This window comes from Staurois parvus, unplaced genomic scaffold (assembly GCF_062004578.1).
Source record: "Staurois parvus isolate SC_StPar_1 unplaced genomic scaffold, SC_StPar_1.0 ptg000303l, whole genome shotgun sequence".
Taxonomy (NCBI): domain Eukaryota; kingdom Metazoa; phylum Chordata; class Amphibia; order Anura; family Ranidae; genus Staurois; species Staurois parvus.
In genome coordinates, this window is record NW_028318099.1 from 13503566 (window position 1) to 13523094 (window position 19529).

Sequence of the window (19529 nt, forward strand, 5' to 3'; positions counted from 1 at the left end):
AGGAAACACCAACACTGAGGACCCAAAGGATGGAGAGGCTATTTATTAAAGAAATGTGGATCAGGTGTTTCCTGGTGAGAGGAGCCCCTCTCTCATGTGAAGCTGTCCTGGAAGATGACTTGGGAAAATCAGATGAACAATTGTCAGATTTTCCACAAAGGTGCATATCATGATGTAACCGAGAATGGTATAAACTTGTATGAAAATTCTTGACTGACAAAGGCAAGCGTAGGCAAGCTACTAGCATAGTAGAAGAGAAAGTGTATGGTCATACGTTGCTCTTGATCATGAATGTACTTTTCGAATTGATATTTTCCATACTATTACTGTACACATTGAATGAAAATCTGATGTTGTGAGCACTATAATAACAAATAGATAATTGACTGATCCTTCCTCGTACAGAAAATTTTCATACAATTTTCTTATGTGTACAGCTGTAAAAAGGACAAGTTCACTTTTCATAACACGTTACGTTATATTCACATTCAGGGTGAAACACTTTACTGTAGACCGGCCCCCCCCCCCCCCCCCCGATAGCTCTAATAAATAAAAATAAATAATAAATGCAGCTGTGCCTGGCCGTGTCATTCATTCACAGAGTTCTGTGAATTGGAAACCAAAAGTCCCAACAGCCTTTGAGCTGTCAGCTTGTAGTTCTCAATGAACTAACATGGTGCTGTTGATGATTCTTCCTGTCACTGTAAAACTACTTGCCCATACAAGGTACAAGCAGACAGATTACACTGACAGTCTGCAGAAGACCTGCATGGCACTCATGATCAGCAATGCTTTGCAGGCTCCTAAAACAAATAGTAAAACTGTAAAATTTTTTTTACCTGCAAAAAAAAATTGTCCATTTAATTTTTTTTGTCAAAAGGTGAACTTATCCTTTAACACAGAGGCTGTACAGTGTCAGGCTGGAGGGAGAGTGCAGACCGCCGACCGGAGAGGGAAGCTTCCCATCACCACAAATGAGATGGCTACGCTGCAGCCACAGTGACAGAATCAGTCCCTCTGCTTTTCTGAGCACCTTTGGATGTGGGCCATGCAGTCAAAGTTACAGTCATGGAGAAGGACAGTGGTATGGACATAAAAATGGTAAGCCACCTATGCACTGCATTATGACAGTGGGCTAAAGGACTAAATAGAGATTCCATGGGAATGGAATGAGAGAGGCTGGGATGAGATTGCCACATCACAGTGCTTCTAGGCGCAAAACCCATACTATATGCCTTGTGATGACACCCAGGTTTCACCAACTGGACCCTCCAGACATACCAAGGTACCTTGTAAAGACGTGGGTTTCACACCGGGACAACTTGGAGGAAAAGAAGAAGTTGGGAGGAGGTGCACAGTAATAGTTGAATCTGATGACAGTGTATTGCTGATGTTAGCCGTCACTTGTAGTGCTGTAAAGGCTGCTAAGGTACAGTCTCTGGTTATATAGAGCACGGTTATGACACCCATAACCCCTTTCTTTGTGCTGACCCAGTGTTGTTATTGCTTGCCACAGATCAGTTGTCTGGGAATTCTAGTGCCACCTCTGAGCAAGCACCATTGCACGCAGAGCAAGTGGCTTGCTATGGGAGCACTTGGCAGGGGGCTGGAGGCCAGAGCGCTGGCAGGGTATCCGAGAAGATACATTTTGGGAGTGTTATCAAACGTGGGGTGCCATTAAGAATTAATGGCGCTATAAGAATGAATGGCACCCCTGCATGTGGATTTTGCCTGTGGGTCGGGAACATGTACGTTTTTTGAGGGTTCCTGACCCCCACCAACTATGAACCTAGCCCTAATGTTGCTTTTGTGTGTTTTGTAATTTTTAAGAACTATTTTCTTTCACTGTTTTTTCATTTCGTTTATTAAAAGGATATTTAAAAACTGCTAAGATGAATTTCTGAATGCTCTAAATAAATTACATCCCTGCTGGGCGTGACAGCAAGCAATACAGATGATTTTTTTTTTTTTTTTTTAAGGTCAGATTTAAAAACAGCAGATGCTGTAATTGGTGTTTCTGTTAATACATGTGTTGGGACAGTCACCATGTACGTGTGTGTATAAAGGGTCAACTGCACAGTTAACCTGCTCCAGTATTGAATACCCTCAGTCTGTTGGTGTTTAGATTGTTGTTCCAGAGCAGGAAAATCTCTACACACTACACAATAGAAGCCACGGTTTACATACACTGTACTAATAATAAAACAAAACGTCTGAAATTACTGTATGCAGTTTGGAATAAATGGTGCTATAATAATGAGCTATCTGCATTATACATCAGCGGTTCCCCACACAGATGAGTACTGCAGCCTATTGCCTGCAGCACAGATTGAGTGGCTTCTGACAGGGCCGTTGTACAGAAGTCAAAAGATAGATCAACTTCTGTTCAACTGCAGTAGCCACACACAGATCAATATTCAGCCAGTCCCTCTCTGCTGAACGTTGACGCAGGTTTAGGGGTTGACTCGACCAATCAGGCTCCAATTATTAAAATATTTCTGCTCTTCTCTAACACTAGACCGCCCCACAGACTTAGAGAGGATAGCTGCTAAAAGGTCCCTCCCAACAACATCTTATTACCTCTTTATATAAACTACTCCTCAATACAGGTTCCCTTGTTGAGAACCCTCACTGTTATATGAAGAGATAGGAAGAAGAACTTCAATGTCCAATCTCTTTGCAATGTTGGCAGATGATTTGGGACTCTGTTACGAAGACCTCTCGTTGTGTACAAAGAAAATCTATATAAGATATTGATGCATTGGTAGAAGATCCCTGTAGTGCTTCATGCGTTCAACCCAAACCTGTCTGACAGGTGCGGGAAGGTGCATGGGAGGAGTAGGCACCTTGGAGCACATTTTTTGGTTTTCTCCACAGATTATGGGTTATTGGGTCATGGTTAAGATGGTCTTGGAGCAAGTGCTCAATGTTAACCTTCCCCTAGACCCATTACACTACCTTTTGGGACTAAATATTCTGACGGCTGCTACACGGGTGATACCACGACATTGGAAATCAGTCGATATCCCCACACTAAATCATCTCTCAAGAGCAATCTCTGACATCAGAGAAATGGAATATCTTACAGCTCTAGTGGGGGATTACTCAGGTCATTTTCGATCTTCTTGGGAACCATGGGATCACTCTCTCTTTAGTAGACTTCCTCCCCCCCCTTTATATAGCTCAGACACATTTCTACTTGTTAAGCCTCTGACAAATAATGTAACCCAACAATGTACAAGTTTATGTCGTTTTGTGCTTATGCATTGTACATTTTACCATGCTGTCTAATTATTTTACGTTCACATTTCTTTTGTTTATGTTCTTCTTTATATTGATTGTGATTTTCTATTAATGCAATGTTTACACCTAAAGTGTTGTTGTAACTTTGTCTTGAAAAATGGGCTTTGGCCGTTAATAAAAATTTACAATATTTAAAAAATATATAATTTCTGAACCTAACAACAGCTGCGATGTTTCCTACTTGATTTTACTCACCAAATTTGCACTGCATTCAGCATACAAAAAAAAAATTGGCTCACAAGATATTTAAAGTAATATAGTTCTTAGTACCCAAAGAAGGCAGGTGTGAGACAACCAATTCATAGAATAAAAGGGACTGGCACATTTCCAGGAAAAATCAATAGTGTGGCCTTCAATATTTTAAGCATAAGTCACCTAACCATTGACTCATGGAGACTTCTAATTATCCATTACAGTTCTGACCCTTTGAAAAGGTATATCACACTGACATGCAGGGAAGAGTAATATAGGGCCTCATGTATCAGAATGTCAGGGTTACGAACTGGAACCACTAATCAGATTTATCCAGTCACAAAAGTCTGGACCCAATTCCTCGCTGTGGGGAAAGAAAAAAAACTAAACGCATTGATACATCAGGCTATGGTGAGCAGTATATCAGCTTACTTCTTGTTGGTTGTCCGTATAATACAGCAACGCTCAGTCTTGTCTACCGTTACACTATATACATCTTTGGGGTAAGGCAGATTACGGATTCTCCACTGAAAGCTTGTTTTGGTGTCCTTCCGCATAAAAACAGGCTGGGAAAAAAGAAAGACACATATACATGAAATAGACAATTTAACTCAACATACCAACAATAACAGGTAACAACTTTTATTAATAAACTGATAGAACATATATAAATAGTCACACAAGTTTTTTTTCCTTTTATTTGGTCTTTTCTTTTTTTAAAATAGAAGTAACAAAATTCACCTTTCAAGTTGATCTGACATTTTCTAAAACTGCCAAAAAATGCAAATGTCACTTCCTTGCATAATGGAAAACTGGAAGTATTTTATACATTACTAGGAGCATTATGTACAGTAGTGTACTTCATTTCCCCAAAAATCTGATTTCCTGCCTGTGTGATTGGCTTATTGGTTTAAGTCAGGACTGAAATAAAAGTCAAATTTCAGCCATCTCCTGCAAGAAGAACTTTTTGTTTTTGTTAACTGAGGATTATCAGGGGATGCAATGGTATTGTACTGGATAGATACAGTAAAGTGAAGGCCATCCCAATCAGAAATCAGTTTGCAAAAAAAGTAAGGATTTGCAAAAGTTTTGTAGGCACAGCAGAGTCTTTTAACAGGGCATACAATGTGAAGCATGTCTTCTTCAATATTCACAGCAGAAGCACTGACATTCTTCCTATTCAGCCCCCACCTGCTCTGTTGACATTTATATGGGGTGCCAGGAGTAGCCGGGTAAGCTGAGCTGCTGGGAGATCGAGATTTCAGTGCTTCTGCTGAAGAAATGTTCAACAAAATCTGCAGCTAAAAAGGTCAGTGAGGTCTTCTTTAAAAACCAATTTACTGCTTATTAAGAATATGTAAATATTTAAATGGGTGTTCACTTTAAATTTGCAGTATTTAGGATGTGGTTTTCATGTCATCAAGTCACATAGTAACTACATAGGAAAATACACAATGTAAGTCATAAATAACATAGGAACAGTTTGAGAAATTATGCAATAAAACGAACACATCTAAAACAGTATGACAAGATTAAGGTCAGCGGTTATGCTACATACATACATTGGAACTGTCTTCTTTTAAGAAATCATTTTGTAGCACTCCGACCACTGGTGGTGGCGTTTCCCCAACTTCTGTCTGCCATTCACCATGGGCACCCAGAGCTGATTTCTGTCTCCATTTTCTTACTGGAAGCAAGATTAGAAAGCAAATGCTATTAAGACTGCTGTTATTGAAAAGAGAACCAATTGCAGTATCTACCTAGCAATGTTCACTCTGAACAATGCTGATTAGAGGAGAAAATGGTGACAAGCAGCTCATCAGTTTATAGCAAGCAATATGACACATGTAGGAGAGCAAATACAGCCTGTTTCATGGATATGCAGAATATAGCTGGCTGCTATTGGCATCACTTTAAGTTTCCAGTACCAATTTACTTTTGTTTCTTTTTTTAAATTTAAGAATGAGCTAACTTGTCACCATGACACAAAGGCCTTGTTCACACAGGTGTAATTAAGCATACACTCTTGTTAGAGCCATGTTTGCCTGCACATGATGCACAGGTGTTCCGTGCATCTGCATGCAGACAGTCCCATTCAAGTCAATTGGGACGCATGTGTGCAATTTGACGTCGGTGTGGGTGCGAATCCACAAACTCACACTGTCTCCACATCCTCATACACCCGCACCCACCTGGATGTCAAACTGGGAGTAGCAGCTATGTCCATGTAGCACTGCGCCCCAATTGACAAGAATGGGACCGACCTGCAGGCAGATGCACCGGAACACATGTGCAGCTCGTGCAGGCAAACGGGGTGTACGCTTAAGTATGCTTGTGTGAATGAGGTATTTTATTGATTTAATTTTTATTTTTTTAACTGGTTTTGTACTGGCAACAAAGTGGTGGGGGAACAGCAGATTTGGGGGTTTATATTTCCTTTGCATTGGATTGTCAAAGTGAGTGATTCTCTCTAAAGCCAAAATATTCCTTTCATTGAACGTTTAGAATCTTAAGGGCTCATGCAGCTTTTATAGGTGTTTGGGCATTTTTTATTCCTGCCTGTAAATGTGTGTGTGTGTGTGTGCGCACACACACACACACACACAGGCGTACTAGAGGAGGAGAACTTACAGGCAGAAGTTAAACGATCACTAGTGCGTTCAGGAGAGGGGTTTTTGGGTAGAAAAAAACATAGAACTCGTCTATGCATAAGCATACTAATGCACTGGCCAAAATAAATTAATGTTCTGGCTAGGAATGCACCAATACTGGTATCAGCATGAGTGCCGACACCGAGTGTTTTCATGAGTACTCGTGAAAATGTTCCTGATGCCTGAAACCGATACTCTGACGTGCAATTTGCATCCATACAAAAATGTATGGATGCAAATTGCACTGCAAAGAAAAGCATGCGATTTGAACAGGAATGCAATTCCTGTCCAAATCGCATGTGGTTTCCCCACTGCTCCTGTGTCAACCCAGGCATGTCAGTCATGAACCCAGCCTAAGTTCACACAAGAGCGGTGCAGGAAACCTATCTGCAGCAAATTCATGTGGTCACAGAAGGAAAAGCCAGATATTTGAAATTCCTACAGCTTTCTCTTCTCTAAGTGCAGAGATGACAGTATGGACTAGACAGCTTTTAATTGGCAAGCACCGTCACAGCTGCTTGCTATGAGAGCACCAGCAGGAGGGAGGAGCCAGCAGCTCTGACGATGGACCCTAGAAGAGGAGGATCCAGGCTGCACTGTGCAAAACCACTGCAAAGCGCAGGTAAGTATATGTTTGTTATTAAAAAAAAAAAAAAAAAAAAAAAAAACACACACACACACACCACACAAGACTTTAGTATCACTTTAACTTAAATTTTATTCATTCACTTTTTTTTATTAAAAAAACAAAACAAAAAAAATAATTTCTTTTGGCCTGCAGATATTTGTAAAAATATTAAATGTGGCCCTTGGACTAAGTTTGGAGACCTCTACATGAATATGGTGGAACATGGTGATTCCTGCGCAGAGCTCCAACTCGCTAGGTAGCACACCTGTCCTCTGCAGTGCTAGAATAATGTATGTAACTGCGCTGTGGACTGTTTGTGGTCCAGAATAACATATCTTTATTATACCAGTATGATTTGATGATGTACAGCTATGTACTTTCCTTACCCAATAGCTCATGTGTCTTGTGGTCATACTCTTCCACCATCTCCTTGCCATCTGAAAATAGATAATGTATTTTTCTTCTGCCTAGAAATAAAATTTAAAAAAAAAAGTGTTTAAACAGGAATGATCTGTAATATGTTTAGCAGTTCCTAAAGTGTACCCAAGCCCCAAACCAAATGTTACTGTGCCTTGCCAGTCCCAAGATGCAGTGGCCACATTCGTTGTATTTTTGTCCGATTTATTTTCCCCTGGTAATCCTACCAGTAACCCACTTCCAGTCCTAGCAGGGCAATATTCACTCACTGTGCTGTATCTTTGAAGAAAGCAGCTTTGTCACCCTAAGACAGGGAGTGTGTTAAGAATACAGAGCACCTCCCCCTCTCCACAGAGGGATGATGTATTTTTTCACTTCTTGAACAGGTAACAAAAATATTTCATACAGACCAAAGAAGTGAAAGCAAAATCAAACCTCTAAAAAAACAATGCATGCTGAGGTGCACATGCGTGGCTCAGTGCACACAAACACTGACAGATGGAAAGAAGTAGTTATAACAGAGGAGACCAACAGGGTCTCCTCTGTCATTAAAATCTTACTGGTCAGCCATTTTTTAATTTTTAAGTTTATTTTTGCTTGAAGTTCACCATTAGGGCTTATATACACTTCAAATGTATGGATGGTATATGCCTCCATACTGCGGATACATGGGAAATCCTGCAGATATCCATCTCTCATCACCAAAATGGTGGCCATCCTTGATGAGGATGGTGCTGATCCAGCTCAGCACCTCCAGCAGAATAATAAGAGCAAGCAATAGATCACCATTCCTGTTGCTGCAGACTTGCCATCTGCACTGCAAGGTTAATTGCTCGTTATGTCTAGGGATCAAGAATTAAATAGAAAATACCTTATTCCTTGCTCCTGCAGTGTCCCCCTAGTGCTGTGACCGGTCTCCTGTAGCCCCTCCGTAAGCTGTGACTGCCTCCCATCACACTCCAGCCTCCAAGTACCAGGGGCATCTCATGGGGCCCACTACTGACCCCGGACTTCGGGCAGTGCCCGAGTTTTCAAATGGTCAGTCCGCCCCTGTTTAAGTGTTAAACAGAGTTGGGTGTAAAGTGTTACATGACTCCAAAATGGAAAAAGAGGGAAGGTACTTTATTAGGTACCAATAATCGAAAAAGATTGTAATAAAAATACATTGCTTTATTAACAAAGTTTAAAAAGAGTTATCATACAGAAAGCAATAAATAACCCTGTACATCAATGGTTATCTGCATTATAGAAGTACTATCTAACAGGGATCTTCAGATGGCAATTTGAGACCTCAACGAGTTTCAACTCAGAAAGTCTTCATCGAGAGGAAAGCAGCATACGTATGGGTTTGTCCCTCCCTCTACTCTACTATAGGACCCCACTCCCATAAATCTTTGCTGCTCGTCAGAGGCTGTGTTCCTTTTTTGTCCTCCTCCTATGGACCTAGTGCAAGTCTTACCTGGTTCTCACATGCAAGATGGTCTGCGACCAAGGCCTGGCAAGCCTCTCCGGGAGATGTGAAGTGCCGCGCCATGCCACTTGCCAATTCCATGGGTCCCTAGCAAAAGGCAAGGTATTGGACGTGGCAGATGGATGCGGTGCCGGGAGTGGTGAAGATGCGTCACCTCATTAAATTCCAGCATTCCCCAGCTAATAGCGGGGTGGAAATGGGCGAGCAGGAGACAGTGCCTGAAAGAGCTGAGGTCTGCCAATGGCGGGCGAGCAGCAACTTGGGCCGGATAGCTTGCTAACAGCAGGCGGCCATGTTTCGCCCCAAACGGAAAAGGTGGCCTCCAAAGTAGGAGGTCGTGGAAGTGCGGGGTCGGCAAGTGCTCTCTGTGCCCCCGTTCGTGTCTCATTTTCCTCCTTTTTTCTTTGCTTTCCCTTGTGCTAGTGGGTGGCTGAAGTGCCATGCTGCTCTCCAGGCTGCCGCTTCCTGGTCTGCGGTCCTCCAGGGCACTGCACATGCGCAAGCTGGCCTCAGGACAAAGCTTGACTTTGCACTCACGCAGTACGGCAAGATGGCACTCGCGTATGGGCGTCATGGGGGTTCCGGCGCATGCGCAGTACAGCGGAACAGCAGTGAAAGCGGTTTGCATTAGGAAATCCTGCAGGCTGAATACGGCAGCTTCCCCAAGCACTGTGGTCCACTGTGAAGGTCAGTACCTATTCCCTCCTGCCTCCCTGGTGGTCTACTGGGATTCTGCATGTCATGTTTTTGTTTTTTTAACAGCTTGATTGTCTTCGCAGCTGACCCAGCATGGATGTGTCACCGCCTCCTTGTGGCTAGTACCTGCGCAGTAGGTACAGACATGCAGCTTTATCCACTTGATCCCCCACTGATGCCTTTTTGAGGCTTTTAACTATTCCCTGTTTTTTTTTCTTCTTTAGCCCTTCTAGGTCTGATCTGCACTATACGGCACACGATGACAGAAGTGCTTCCAGGTCTCGATGCAATCACTCTTCCTCTAGATCCGGACACCACAGGTCTCCTTCCAGCTCCAGGCATCATAGGAGGTGTTCTCCTTCCTCCTCAAAGCATCACGTTAACAGGCTCTCCAGCCACTCCAGCCGGAACTCAGGTTCCCGATGACAGGTCATTATGTGACTATTTTACACAGGCGACTGGCGAGAGAGAAAGTGCCAACCAACAGGTAGAGGCTTTGGTCAGACAGGTCGTTCAAGAGTCCCTGAAGCAAATTGGGACTAGTTGCGCCCGCAGGCCACTGGTTGGGGTGTGCTCCCCTCCCAAAGAGCCTTCACAACCTAGTCACTTGTCAGCCGGAGCCTCAGACAATGAGGCAGAGAGTGAGGATCCGTGTGTGGGCTTCAACTTCGCTTCGGTCTTGCCCATAGTCAAAGCAGTCATATAGGCCCTGAAGTGGGAAGAAGCCGTGGAGTCTCCTCCTAAAACAAAACAAATTCATTAAACATCTAAGGAAGGATCGTCCAAACTTTTCATTCCTGGAGGAACTTGGGGAAATTTTCACCGAGGAGTGGAGCAATGTTGATAAGAGGGCCTCCTTGCTGAACAAAGCAGCCAAGCTTTATTCATTAAAATCAGAGGACATCTAAGCAGGCATGGTGCAAGATCCCCTTTAATGGTTCCTCCCGGTTTGAGAACATACTGGACAGCACTATAGCCTGGGCTACAGGTGGGAGTATCTGGTTTCCTATCCCAGGATCGGCGTCTGCTAGGCCAGAAGAGGGCTCAGCCCAGAAGTCAAGGCTCAGAACGAGCTAGGGACACGCACCTCTACAAGCCAGGATGTGAATTCAAGAGGAGCTGGAGGAGAAGCCGGCCATCTTTTCAGAAGTCCTCCAAGGGCTCGACCTCTGGAGGTCATGAGGTCACAAAGTCCTTTTGAGATTGGACCAGCTCAGGCAGGCCAGGTGGGGACACATCTTCGCCATTTTCTGTGTGTCTGGGCAGCTTCAATCCGAGACATCTGGGCCGTCAGCATGGTATCTTTAGGGCATGCTTGGGCGTTCAAGAGCCCTCCTCATCTCAAGTTAACCCCTACGACCCTTCCACATTCCGGAGAAAGGAGGAAGATCCTGCTGTCCTATGTGGACTTTCTGCTGGCGCAGGGTGCTGTCGTGCCAGTTCCGGAGGGTGAAGAATTTGAGAGCATGTACTCCCCCTCTTTTTAGTCCAGAAAAGAAACGGGGTCTGGAGGCCGGTCATAGATCTTACCCATCTAAACTTCTATCAGGAAGTCAAAATTCAAGATGGAGACGCTGTTCACAATTCAACAAATTCAACCAGGCAACTGGCTCCTGTCTATTGATCTGAAGGATGCCTAACTTTCATGTGCCCATTGCAAGAGATTTTCAGACATTTCTCCGGTTTGCTGTGGACCATCAGCATCTCCAGTTTGTAGGTCTTCCCTTTGGGCTTTCGACGTTGCCTCGTGTGTTTTTAAAAGTCTTGTTGGCAGTCGTGGCCCTGTTCAGAACCAGAGGCATTCACCTGCACCATTACCTAGACTACCTGCTCCTACTATCCCAGGACAGAGGAAAGCTATTACTGCACAGGGCTCATGTCATCTCGACCCTTCTCAAGTTTGGGGGTTGCTAAATACGGAGAAGAGCCAGTTGGAGCCCATGCAGTCTCTAATATTCTTCGGGGCTCATTTCTACACGGTCAGTGCCACCATCTCCCTGCCCGTGGAGAAGATTCTGGTAATCCAGAGCCGAATACTACCTGCCCTGTCTTCCTCGCATCTTTGGGCCCTCCAATGCTTGAACGTCATTGGCACCATGGTGTCTACATGGTGAAGTGGGCACAGTGGAGAATGCGACCCTTTCAGAAGGGTTTTCTTCAACAGTGGAATCAAGGCAACATGGGCAAGGTCATTTACATATCTCCGTCCATGAAGGAGAACCTTCCTTGGTGGCTACAGTGGAAGAATCTGATCAGCTGCCACTCCATTGCCCCCATCTCCTGGGTCACACTCACAGCGGATGCCAGCAACTTTTGCGAGAGGTACAGTCAATGATGGCATGAGCTCAGAGAAACGTGTCCAACATATCGTCAGTATACGTCCCCAGAGTCCAGAACTCGCAAGCAGACTTCCTTATCCAGGGTTCAATTAGACGAGTGGTCTCTCAACACAGAGGTTTTTAAGTAGATACTGACCCTCGGGATCAGTCTGGAAGTTGACCTGTTTGCCTCTTCGTGCAATAGCAAAATGAAGATGTACTACCCCAGGAATCGCTGTCCCCATGCTTTCGGAGTGGATGCTCTGACGAATCAGTGGAGGATTCGCACAGCTTATGCTGTTGCAGGGGCCCATTCTTCACCCTTGCCCAGCCCGGCTTCATCTAATGGTCTGGTTCTTGAGAGGGAAAGGTTTGAGGCCTTATACTGCCCTAAAGTCATCCCTACCCTGATGAATGGCAAAAGACCAAGTACCAACAGGGTCTATGGAAGAGTCTGGTCTAAGTTCGTGGACTATATCTGGACCATGGGCAGATCCTTTAGTAATTTGAGGGTTCAGGATGTCCAGGGACGCCTACAGTCAGGCCTGGACTTGCCTCTGTTGGTCAGTACCCTCAGGGTTCAAGCACAAGCCATCTCGGCCTTCACTGGAGTATCATGGGCCGACCACTCTCTGGTCTAGCAATTCTTCAAAAGGGGCAGTAAGGTTGAGGCCCCAGAGGAAGCCGAGGTTCCCGAAATGGGACCTTCCGCTTGTCCTACACTTCTTCCCTGGAAGTGTTCCTGAATCAGCTGGTCCACCCATAGCGAGGGAGCTCTCCATCAAAGTGGCCTTTCTGGTGGTGGTTACATCAGCAAAAAAGTCTCTGAAATCGGGAACCTTGGCTGCAAAGAACAGTTTTTGACATTCTTCCCAGATCAAGTGGTCCTCATCCCTATGCTAGGCTCTAATCCTAAAGTGACCTTGATCTTCCCTGAGAAACAGGAGATTGTCTTGCCAAGGTTTAGAGCCTCGGGAGTCGATGACATTCACCCCCTGGATGTGAGACCTTAAGGCTATACTTGCAGGTCACAGCATCCTTTGGTAGGTCAGACCATCTATTCATCCTTTTCCATGGGAAGAGTAAAGGAGACAGGGCTTCTCCCAGATCAATTGCGGCCTGGATCATCCAGGCCATCCAAATGACCTACAGAGCTAAGGGCTTGGCGCCTCCAGAGGCAGTGACTGCACACTCAACCAGAAGTGTGGCTAAGTCCTGGGCAGCTTCCCAGCATGTCACCCCTGACATCTGCAGAGCAGGATCATGGTCCTCAATCAACACTTTTATGGCTCATTACTGTATAGATCCTGCCTCCTTATCCTCTGTTAATTTTGGTTTGAAAGTCCTGTCAGTTGATGGGGCAAATTAAAGTCTTTGTTTGAGTAACTGCCCACCCGTGTGTGTATGGTTAGTTATTTCCCATACGTATGCTGCCATGGAGTATATTGGGAAAACAGAAAATTTCCTATCAAATACTTACCGTAATTTTCCTTTCCTGATGGACTCCATGGCAGCAGGAGTACTCTCCCAATGCCATGAGTAGGCTAATTATGGAACATTGCCTCTGGCAAGGAGCAAACATTTATGGGAGTGGGGTCCTATAGGAGAGGAGAGGGTGGGACTAACCCATACGTATGCTGCCATGGAGTCAATCAGGAAAGGAAAATTATGGTGTTTGATTGGAAATTTTCCGTTATTCCAAAGATGCAAAGTAAAAGCAGCTAGATGAATGCATGCCGCAAAAAGAGAGGCCCTTAGGGTGGGATCGGATAGAGTGCAAGGGAGAAAGACCCAGCTGAAAAAAACCTGTCACCAATAAATCATCAAACACCAGGGCTTCTGGGATCACCTCAATAGCATCAAATAGACCCACAGCAAGGACAGCACTGGGTTTTAAGTGTTAGGGTTGCCGCACACACTACAACCTGATTTCAATTTAACAAAACTATATAATATGAGAACAAACCTAAACAATCCAATCAATTTTTATCACAAAGCACAGATCTTTACATTACACACTTTTTGGTAGATCTAAAGGAGATTGTACAATCAGATTGCATAGTGTATAGTTTCACTTACAAACCTGAACAGACCAATCAGAATTCACTGCGCTGAAGCCAGCTAGATTCTGACTGGTTGCTCTGAGTTGCTGCTCTAGTTACACCTATAGGGGTAGCCGCTGAAAGCGTAAGAGGATCTGTATATGTTACGGAGCAATCAATGCCAACTTGTCCAAGCACCAGTTCTGTCACACACAGTTGATTGCATGTAAAGTTGAAACCTTTTTTTTAATTATTATTAGATAAAGTGGAAAAAGATTAGACCCTCTGCAAAGTTTTCGTTGTGTTCTGGGTCTAGGAGTGAGGCAGCGGACAGAAATGACACTTAGTGCTCTGAATTGAGCCTAGGTTCACATATGTGCAGGCTTGCAGTCTATTTATTTTAATGGGCTGCCGTGCCTGCGTTTCCTGCAAAAAAAAGCTGCTTGCACCTTTTTAAAAACACAGCTGCAGGGAAAACGGGTTTACAACCACTTTAAGGCAGCCCATACATGGGTAATTTTTTTCGTTCAACCAGCAGGCTGAAGGAAAAAAACAAATATGACTTGATGAGCCTTTGCATTCTGATAGCAGGGAGAGTTCCCCGCCATCATAATATATTGCTGGCTACAGCTGGTGGTGCTGGCTGAGCAGGGAAAATCAAGCAGGCTGACTATAGAGAAGTTGATCAGTAGGATTGATATCTCTGCAAGCAGCCTGCCTATACATGGACATGACATTTGGCTGGTCCTTGCTGAACCAGCTGAATTTTGATCCATGTATGGCCGGCTTAAGATGTGCTGGTTACATTGAGCTGGGTAAACACTGTAAGAAAATTGACAGAAACATTCTGCAAATCGGTTGATTTTCGGTTTGTTAGTATAGTGCTTTTGACAGCCGGCTCTGACTGTTCACACAAAAGTTCAGACGGTTTTTGTAGCTGCTTTTTTTAGCTTTGACTGGAGCTCCACTTTAATGCCATTATCGGTTACATCATGACTTGTACCTTTCTGAAAATTGGATGATGGTTCATCAGATTTTCTCATTGTGTGTACCCCACTTTAGTCTTCATATTTTAGGCCTTTTCCGTATTTAATCCTGTGGTCTGGCCAGTAATGCTGTTATTTTTAAATGTTCTTTAAAGCTGAACTATACCCATCGATTTAGGCTTGGTTTTCAACTGGGTGTTTTGTATTGTGGACGGAATTGCTGCGATTCTGCCCACGATCCCAAAATGGTGAGCAAAAATGACAAATCGCACCATGCATGTTCAGGCGCCATTCATTTTCAATGGCGCCTACAACGCAGTGCAATTCTGCCGTGACAAATCACTCTTCAATTGCACAAACTGTATCGCGCGAAGCTTGTCGACCCAAATAAAGCTGCTCCTTTTTGGCCGACAAGATTTGGCACGACAATACTGCACCACATTTTTGATGCCATTGAAAATGAATGGCACCTGAACACGCGTGATGTGATTTGTCATTCTTGCAACAGCGTTTTGGGATTGTGGGCAAAATCGTGACAATTCTGCCAGTGATGCAAAACACCCAGATGTGAACAAGAACCTTAGGGTCCATTCACACTTGTGCGACTTCAAATTCGTGTGATTTTCAGTGCGACTTGATATGAGTTTGATGCAACTTTGGACAAGGGCGATTTTGGCTTTCACCAAGGATGATGGTTTGTGCTGTACAAAGTCGCACACAAGTCGCATGTACAACATTCAGGTGCGATTTTCATGGGACTTTGGAGGGTTTACATTGAAGTCTATGGCCCTCAAGTCGCATGAAAGTCAGACCAAAGTAGTGCAGGAGCTACTTTGAAGTCACACAGATATGAATGGTACTCATTGGGAAGCTCGGGGTGCGACTTGTCATGTGCATTTGGACCCCAAAGTCACAGGACAAGTCACACAAATGTGAATGGGCTCTTCATGGTTTCTCAAAACAGTTACATTCCAGGCATTCCATGAATGATAACTGTCACAGTTGCCTGTGCTCTCAGCTGAACTGTCACGCCATCAACTGGCTGGTGTCATAACTGGTGCAGCACCATGCAGCAAGCGCAGATCAAACAAGAGGCCAAGATGGCAGCTCCCTTAGGTGGAAAGGATAAGAGGGTTTAGTTCCAATTTTAGTCCATCTTACTCTGCCCTCTCTCCAGACTGACAATGCTGCTTTCCACAGGTGTCTCCACTGCTCCCCCATCCACAATGCAGACACCCCAAGACAGGAAGTGTGTTACTGGATATATCACCAGGTGAAAACCAAGAAAACAAATGCAGCCACCACATTAAGGCTAGGCTCACACCTATGCACTTTGCGTTTCATCCGTTTCTGTGGTGCGTTTTTGCCGAGTTTTGCGGGTTTTCTTGTTGCTATGCAGATTAAAATACAAAACGCATCAAAAACGCACTACAAGCTTTTCTGCAGCGTTTCCATTGAACTCTATAGAACCAAAAACACACCTTTTTGCGTTTAGAAAAGTCCCTGACCCTTTCCAAAGACGGCACCAGGTGAAAACGCGAGATGTGAATGTGTCCCATAAGAAATCATGTTAAATGGGCTGTACTGCGCTTCTGAACCCACACTTAGGGATTGGCAAACTGCAATATATTACACATCACAGAACACACGATAATATGGAATTGCCAGGAAAAAAAATAACTTGTGAGGTCACAGTCCTGTAGCTCTGGTGTGGGGGCTCAGTCCCCACCAAGTACAATATATGTCAATGATAATGAATGGATGTGAGGATTGTATGCCTGCCAGTGCTGGACATAGAATGCTCGGTCTGATGACAGCCAGACAGCATGGAGTCCTGTACAGGCATCTCAGAGGAACACCTGTGCGCCCTCCATGCTGCCGCAGCCACGTGACCCCGGTCCGCAGCCCTATGGAGGGAGGACACACACAAGCATTACCGTCCTGCAGGATACAGGTCTTCTTAGCCGCCCTCAGGCTCTCCAGCCACAGCTGCACCGCCATTGTTCCCGGTCCCTTCTCTGTCCCTATAACAGCCAGGGAGTCACCATAACAACCCGCACCGGCCTCTGCTTGTTACTATGACAACCCTGTCCGGGCCCTTCCTGTCAGCGGACTGATACGGCCTCAGAGCAGACCGCGTGACCCACAACAACATCCGGGTCAGCCGGAAGCGGTAGTGACCCAGACAAGTCCGGGCAGTAAGTGGGGCAAATATTAATATAATTACTACCGCTCATGTAATAGTAATGATTATTATACCGGTCTGCTCTGTGTGCACCTTGTATGGGGGGAGAGGAGAGGATGTGTGTTCTCCTCGTACACGGGGCTTCCCACAGTTCTGTCCAGGGTCACAGCTTCTATCAGACCAGACCTGTATGTGGTGTGAATTGTATGGACTGGTCCACTTTAGGGCTCATTTAAACCAGCCTGGGAAGAGGTGTGTTCTGTTGCAGTGTTGGTCAGTTGCGTAGCCATGCGTCAGTAGGCATTTTTTTTGTGCGTTTTCAGGCTCCATGCACATTAGTGGTTTTTTTTAACCCCCTGCCCACCGAGCACTTTTACCCCCTTCCTGCCCAGGCCAATTTTCAGCTTTCAGCGCTGTCGCACTTTGAGTGACAATTGCGTGGTCATGCAACACTGTACTCATATGACATTTTTATCAATTTGTCCACACAAATAGAGCTTTCTTTTGGTGGTATTTAATCGCCGCTGGGTGTTTTATTTTTTGCACTATAAACAAAAAAATAGCAAAAAAATTAGAAAATAAAAAAAATTTTCCTTCTCTCTATTATAAAATTTAGCAAACAGGTAACTTTTCTCCTTCACTGATGTGCATTGATGAGGCTCCACTGGTAGGCAGCACTGATGGGCACTGGTGAGGTGGCATGGATAGGCAGCACTGATGGCCACTGGTGAGGTGGCATGGGTAGGCAGCACTGATGGGCACTGGTGAGGTGGCATGGGTAGGCAGCACTGATGGGCACTGGTGAGGTGGCATGGATAGGCAGCACTGATGGCCACTGGTGAGGTGGCATGGGTAGGCAGCACTGGTGAGGTGGCATGGGTAGGCAGTATTGATGGGCACTGGTGAGGTGGCATGGGTAGGCAGCACTGATGGCCACTGGTGGGGTGGCTTGGGTAGGCAGCACTGGTGAGGTGGCATGGGTAGGCAGCACTGATGGCTACTGGTGAGGTGGCATGGGTAGGCAGCACTAGTGAGGTGTCATGGGTAGGCAGCACTGGTGAGGTGGCATGGGTAGGCAGCACTGATGGCCACTGGTGAGGTGGCATGGGTAGGCAGCATTGATGGGCACTGGTGAGGTGGCATGGGTAGGCAGCACTGATGGCCACTGGTGAGGTGGCATGGGTAGGCAGCACTGGTGAGGTGGCATGGGTAGGCAGCACTGATGGCTACTGGTGAGGTGGCATGGGTAGGCAGCACTGGTGAGGTGGCATGGGTAGGCAGCACTGATGGGCACTGGTGAGGTGGCATGGATAGGCAGCACTGATGGGCAGTGGTGAGGTGGCATGGGTAGGCAGCACTGATGACCACTGGTGAGGTGGCATGGGTAGGCAGCACTGGTGAGGTGGCGTGGGTAGGCAGCACTGATCGCTACTGGTGAGGTGGCATGGGTAGGCAGCACTGGTGAGGTGGCATGGGTAGGCAGCACTGATGGGCACTGGTGAGGTGGCATGGATAGGCAGCACCGATGGGCACTGGTGAGGTGGCATGGGTAGGCAGCACTGATGGCCACTGGTGAGGTGGCATGGGTAGGCAGCACTGGCCACTGGTGAGGTGGCATGAATAGGCAGCACTGATTGGCACTGGTGAGGTGGCACGGATAGGCAGCACTGGTGAGATGGCACTGGTGGTGGCACAGATAGGCAGCACTGGTGAGGTGGCACGGGTAGGCAGCTCTGGTGAGGTGGCACGGGTAGGCAGCTCTGGTGAGGTGGCACGGGTAGGAAGCACTGGTGAGGTGGCACAGATAGGCAGCACTGTTGAGGTGGCACAGATAGGCAGCACTGGTGAGGTGGCACAGATAGACAGCACTTGTGAGGTGGCACAGATAGACAGCACTTGTGAGGTGGCACGGGTAGGCAGCACTGGTGAGGTGGCACAGATAGACAGCACTTGTGAGGTGGCACGGGTAGGCAGCACTGGTGAGGTGGCACAGATAGGCAGCACTGATGGGCATTGATAGGCTGCACTGAAGAGGCACTAGTGGGCATTGATGAGGAGGAACTGATGCTGCTGCACTGATATGCAGCATTGGTGAGTGACACTGGTGGGTAGCACTGCTTGGCACTGATCATCAGTGCTGACCTGCTCTGTGATAATCAGGTTATCAGTTATCTGTTATCAGTAGTACTTTCCTTACACTGTGACAGCATGAGGAATGTGCAGCCAATAGCCGGCAACTGCATTTACTCTGTGATATGCTGTGTCATTGGACACAACTGATCACGTGGTAAAAGGCCACTGCAATTGGCCTTTTACCTCATCATGGGATCAGCTGTGTCCATAGGACACGGAGAACATGGGGGGCGTGTTCTGGGAGGACATCATATGACACCCTCCCAAAACTGGACAAGCGCTCTGTAGCCGTCATTTGGCTGTAGCGTGGTTATGAAGTGGTTAAGCTCCTAGAAGCCAATAGTGTTATCCTATGTGTCCAGGCACACTACTTTAGGCTATTAACATTTTTTTGAGCTTCAGCGTATAGGAGCAGAAAAAAATTGTTTTTGTAGAGTTTTTTGGAGTGTTTTTCCAGCAGAAAAAATACTAAATGCTACCAAAATGCTCCTAACAGCTTTTTTCCCC

General features: G+C 45.7%; 2 protein-coding genes across 2 annotated transcripts in view; one reads left to right on the forward strand and one right to left on the reverse strand.

The window, feature by feature from the left end:
- The window catches only part of DPCD (deleted in primary ciliary dyskinesia homolog (mouse)), a 37283-nt gene extending 20429 nt beyond the window's left edge, over positions 1-16854 (reverse strand). The window contains exons 1-4 of the mRNA XM_089683271.1: positions 16642-16854; positions 7161-7241; positions 5058-5182; positions 3928-4061 (exon numbers count right to left, since the gene is read on the reverse strand). Of these exons, the coding sequence (XP_089539397.1) occupies positions 3928-4061; positions 5058-5182; positions 7161-7241; positions 16642-16705 (404 nt within the window). The 5' untranslated portion in view covers positions 16706-16854. The remainder of the gene's footprint in view (positions 1-3927; positions 4062-5057; positions 5183-7160; positions 7242-16641) is intronic.
- POLL (DNA polymerase lambda) overlaps positions 16757-19529 on the forward strand; it is a 57028-nt gene continuing 54255 nt past the window's right edge. Inside the window, exon 1 of the mRNA XM_089683270.1 lies at positions 16757-16902. The gene's annotated coding sequence lies outside the window, so the exon portion shown is untranslated. The remainder of the gene's footprint in view (positions 16903-19529) is intronic.